The 5,715-nt window shown below is 48.6% G+C and overlaps 1 protein-coding gene across 1 annotated transcript; it reads left to right on the top strand.

The window, feature by feature from the left end:
• Positions 1–4,333: 4,333 nt before the first annotated feature.
• LOC126482421 (exostosin-1-like) lies at positions 4,334–5,326 on the top strand. The gene has a single exon (XM_050106533.1). The coding sequence runs from the start codon at positions 4,334–4,336 to the stop codon at positions 5,324–5,326; it is 993 nt and encodes a 330-aa protein (XP_049962490.1).
• Positions 5,327–5,715: the final 389 nt, after the last annotated feature.

Below are 5,715 nucleotides of genomic sequence, written 5' to 3'. Positions count from 1 at the left end.
TGTAAGTGGGGCTTTGACGGAACCTCCGGGCAAAGCATGTATAAAATGAAGTTTTCAGATTCGAGTATTTCAGATGCAACTTTATTTTTCACTTCGCTTGTTTTACTGAAACTTGCAGGTGTAAATGAAGAAACTAAAGAAGAAAAGATCTTACGGATTAATCCGAAGCCGTCTTCAACCCTCTTTTGCAGACCACTGAAGTTAGAATTTACAAAGGAAACAGAGCAAAAGTCTTTAAATGAGAAAGCATATTACGACAAACAGATCGAACAACTCCAGTCATTAGAAACAGTTGTTCATGGGAAAGACATTTCCATTAAATACAATTTAAGCATGACATGGTAGATGGTAAAGTGTGCAATGCTATCACCAACACGAAATATGCGCAACGGTGCTATCTCTGCAAGGCTACGTCTGCCCAATTTAATAACATTGACGATGTTTTGAAAAAAACAAGTTACCGCCGATTATCTGCAATACGGACTATCAACTCTTCACGCCTGGATTCGATATTTTGAATGTTGTATTCATTTGGCATACCAAATGAAAACAAAAAAGTGGCAGGCACGTAAAGCAGAAGATAAAGAAAAAAAAAGCAATACTGAAAGTCAACATTCAAAAAGCTTTCAAAGAGCAGCTTGGGATTGTAATTGACATGCCGAAACAAGGGTTTGGCAGTACGAACGACGGAAACACTGCTCGACGTTTTTTTGAAAACACTCCAACATCAGCGCTGATAACTAGAGTTTCCGAAGAACTAATCCACCGTTTCCATATAATCTTGCAGACGATTTCGAGCGGACGTCAGATCGACGTTGAAAAGTTTCGAGCATACGCCTTAGCAACTGCCAGGCACTACGTGAAGGAATACCCCTGGTACAACATGCCAACAGCAGTCCATAGATTGTTGATTCACGGTCCAGACATTATTTCTTCGGCCATTTTACCCATCGGTCAACTATCGAAGGATGCTCAGGAATCAACCAATAAGTTGATAAAGCAATTTAGCCTGAGTTTTTCTCGAAAGTTTTCAAGAGTTAAGACTATGGAAGACGTGTTCAGGAGATTGTTGGCAACGACAGACCCCTACGTTTCTTCCTTACGCAAATCTTCGCCGAAGAAACTGAAGAGTTTGTCGCCAGAAGCCGTTACCCTCTTAGTTCCTGTGGCGGAAGACTATGAAGATTCAGATGCAGATGCAGATGCAGATAATGAGGAAACAGTGTTTGAGGATGATGACGATTCAGTTGAAGCAGAAGATGAAAAAGAATAACAAAATGAAAACTTGTAAATTAAGTTATAAAAAATTTACAAAATAAATAATTGTAATTAAAATGAAATAATATTTTGTAATATTTTACACCATCTTGTAACATATATTTGGTCCTTTCTTCGAGTTTTCCACTTTTTTGGTTTATTTTTTAAGCATTAACTACAATAACCCCTAAATACTGACTTTTATATGAATAAAAATATATAAATATAAATAAATAAAAAGACATAGATTTTGACCTTCATCTTGGATCCACCACTTTTAAATTTTTTGAACTCTGTCATCATTAGTAACCTCGATAATTCCCTAAAAATTACTTTTATACGTAAAAAATGATAGTAGTGTACATAGAGTCTGCCATCTTGGGTCCGCCATTTTGTTTTTTTCACTTTTTGATATCATATTCTTAATCAGAAACTCCGTAAAGCCTTACATACTAAGTTTGGTACAAATTGAACAACTACTTATATTTTGACCAGCTTTTTGGGATTCTGACCCACTGTGCGGCGGTTCGGTGATGAATGTAGTAGTATCGTGGTACTGCATCGGGACCTTAGATACTCTCCAATGTGACCATTTTGGAGGGTCAGGCCCATTCCGTGGTACAATGTTAATTCCCCAGTCGTGATGATGTGTCGGTGTTCACACAACTCGCATCGTCCAGGACTGGTATTGTGAGCGCAAGGAGAGGTGAATGCGGCGTGATCGCACTCCATCATTATTACGTGAACTTACCATTTTTTTGTAGGAGAAATGATATAAGATTCCCTTAAACACCATACAGGAATTGTGTATATTCATTCCGAGGTGACTGGAATCTGTGTAAAATGCCAACGGTTCTCTTACACCATATTAGATATACACCACTGGCCATTAAAATTGCTACACCACGAAGATGACGTGCTACAGACCCTAAATTCAAGCTACAGGAAAAAGATGCTGTGATATCCAAATGATTAGATTTTCAGAGCATTCGCACAAGGTTGGCGCCGGTGGCGACACCTACAACGTGCTGACATGAGGAACGTTTCCAACCGATTTCTCATACACAAACGGCAGTTGACCGGCATTTCCTGGTGAAACGTTGTTGTGATGCCTCGTGTAAGGAGGAGAAATGCGTACCATCACGTTTCCGATTTTGATAAAGGTCGGATTGTAGCCCATTGCGATTGCGGTTTATCGTATCGCGACATTGCTGCTCGCGTTGGTCGAGACCCAATGACTGTTAGCAGAATGTGGAATCGGTGGGTTCAGGAGGGTAATACGGAACGCCGTGCTGGATCCCAACGGCCTCGTATCACTAGCAGTCGAGATGACAGGCATCTTATGTGCATGGCCGTAACGGATCGTGCAGCCACGTCTCGACCCCAGAGTCAGCAGATGGGGATGTTTGCAAGACAACAACCACCTGCACGAACAGTTCGACGACGTTTGCAGCAGCATCGACTATCAGCTCGGAGGCCATGGCTGCGGTTACCCTTGACGCTGCATCACAGACAGGAGCGCCTGCGATGGTGTACTCAACGACGAACCTGGGTGCACGAATGGCAAAACGTCATTTTTTCGGATGAATCCAGGTTCCATCATGATGGTCGCATCCGTGTTTAGCGACATCGCGGTGAACACACATTGGAAGCGTGTATTCGTCATCGCCACACTGGCGTATCACCCGGCGTGAAGGTATGGTGTACCATCGGTTACACGTCTCGGTCACTCCTCCTTCGCATTGACGGCACTTTGAATTGTGGACGTTACATTTCAGATATGTTACGACCCGTGGCTCCACGCTACATTTGATCCCGGCAAAACCCTACATTTCAGCAGGATAATGCTCGACCGCATGTTGCAGGTCCTGTACGGGCCTTTCTGGATACAGAAAATGTTCGACTGCTGCCTTGGCGAGCACAGTCTCCAAATCTCTCACCAATTGAAAAGTAGCAATTTTCATGGCCAGTAATGTAGTAACGGGTTCTGCTTTCTTTGTTCCTATTCATTTGCCTAGCACCTGTATTTTCGTTACTAACCAAATTTCCAAGACTCTTACAGAGTCAACGACTCTAGTGATTGAGTGCTGCTACTTCCTACTCGTTGTCATTGGTCGTAGCCAAATAACTGATAGTATACGGTAAATGGTGAGATTTGCTCATTGCGATCACGTTTTTCTTCCAGATATATAACAATTTCAAGGTTGTGGTTAAGTTGGGACCTAAGAGCACAGCTTAAACTGTTTGTAGTGAAACGAGCGGCAGTGAAGTTATTAATCCGGCTTCTAAAAATGCTTGGCTGTTTTTCCGTGTCGTAACGTCATTTCCGTGGCTGTTCAAAATGGTTCAAATAGCTCTGAGCACTATGGGACTTAACATCGGAGGTCATCAGTCCCCTATAAGTTAGAACTACTTAAACCTACCTAACGTAAGGACGTCACACATCCAAGCCCGAGGCAGCATTCGAACCCGCGACAGTAGGGGTCGCGTGGTTCCAGACTGAAGGACCTAGAACCGCTCAGCCAATCCGGCCGGCTTCCGTGGCTGTGGTTAGGGTGGGACCCACCAGAGAAGTTTCAGTCGCTGTGAGTGAAACAAAGTAACTTTATCCACGAGGCATAAGAAATTACGAAAGAGTAGTATGATTGGCTGTGTGTATCCGATTCGCCGTGTTCGCTTCCATCCTTCATCAAGGAAAGCGTTACCACGAGGAAAAGCGGCTGACGCTGCAAGCGTCCAGCAGCCGTAATTTGGCTCGCGGAGTAAAGACGGAGATGTTGCGGATACCGCGGCATGCAGACACCGGAAGGTGCCGCTGCCGCGGAGTGGTGTCGCGGCCGCCGGTGGTGGCGGCGATCGCGGCGCGCGTCGGCGCAGGCGCGGCCGCGGCCGGCGGCAGCACGTGGTGCGCGGCTCGGCGCCGCACAGTGGCGTCATATCGACGGTGGCGGCGAGGCGGCGCCAGTGCGTGTATCGGCGCGCGCGCTCGGACATGCGGCGGCCCTGCGGACGCGCCCGCGGGCCAGCACCTGTCGCGCGGCCCGCGCCCGCCGGCGCGCCCTAGCCAGCGCGCACCATGCAGCCCAAGAAGCGCTACCTGCTCGTCCTGCTCTCGTGCGCCTTCCTCGCCTACTGCTACTTCGGCGGCTACCGGTTAAAGAGCGACGGCGTCTGCGGAGATGCCGCCGCCGCCGCCGCCGCCGTTGCCGCCGCGGCGCCGGGCGGGACGGCGGGCAACGGTTCCCTCCTGCCGACGTACGCCGAATCGCGGCTCTCCGGCGATTACTTCGACTACGAGATCGAGACGTCGCCGGACTTCCGGTGGTCGGGGATCGGCACGCGCCCCGACGCGGACCCGTCGGCGCCGCACCGCCACTGCCGCATGAGCAACTGCTTCGACTTCGGGCGGTGCCGCGGCGAGTTCAAAGTGTTCGTGTACCCCCAGGCGGACTACATGGAGGTAGACATCGGCCTGAACCCGGCCCCCTCCTACCAGAAGGTACTGGACGCTATCGTCGAGTCGCGCTACTACACGACCGACGCGCGCAAGGCGTGCCTCTTCGTGCTGGCCATCGACACGTTGGACCGCGACCCTCTGTCTGTCGACTTCGTGCGCAACGTACCCTCGCGGCTGCGCAAGCTCAAGCTCTGGAACGGCGGTCTCAACCACGTCATCTTCAACCTGTACTCGGGCACCTGGCCCGACTACGCCGAGGACGACCTGGGCTTCGACCCCGGCAAGGCGATCCTGGCCAAGGCGAGCATGTCCGTGGCCAACCTGCGACCCGGATTCGACGTCTCCATCCCACTGTTCCACAAGAACCACCCGCAGCGCGGCGGCGAGCCGGGCTCCGTTCACGCCAACAAGTTCCCTACGCGCAAGAAGTTCCTTCTCGCGTTCAAGGGCAAGCGCTACGTTCACGGCATCGGCTCGGAGACGCGCAACGCGCTCTACCACCTGCACAACGACCGGGACATCGTCATGGTAACGACGTGCCGCCACGGCAAGAGCTGGCGGGAGCTTAAGGACGGCCGCTGCGATGACGACAACGCCGACTACGAAAGGTGAGCGCGGACGTCGCACTTATCGAAACTCAGTAGATTTGCCGTCACTTCTTTTTCACCTATTTTACAAAAAAAAAAAAAAATTTCGAGCTCATTTACAGACACGCTGTGGATCTTATTAATTCGCCCGTGTTTTATTTATTTTCTGTTTCTGCCCACACTTGTGTAATAGATACCGCAAATCGTACTCCAGTAGCCTAAATTGCCGGTTACGTGTGAATCAGTCTTTACGCTCGAACATATTACTTGACTTCGCATTTACTGTAACCATTTATTAATTTATTTATTCACTCTTCCTAAAATTATACCGCATCGTTAACAGGTACTGTCTGACCATAGCATTGAACCACCTAACAGATGCTCTCATCGGACATTTCATTTGTAGAACTAATT

The sequence above is a fragment of the Schistocerca serialis genome, chromosome 1 (genome assembly GCF_023864345.2).
Source record: "Schistocerca serialis cubense isolate TAMUIC-IGC-003099 chromosome 1, iqSchSeri2.2, whole genome shotgun sequence".
Taxonomy (NCBI): Eukaryota; Metazoa; Arthropoda; class Insecta; order Orthoptera; family Acrididae; genus Schistocerca; species Schistocerca serialis.
Note: the sequence above shows the minus strand (reverse complement) of the source record. Positions and strands in the feature narration are given on the sequence as shown.

What these genes read in the sequence shown, in the direction of transcription:
- LOC126482421 (XM_050106533.1), top strand. Translation starts at nt 4,334, where the DNA reads ATGCAGCCCAAGAAGCGCTACCTGCTCGTCCTGCTCTCGTGCGCCTTC.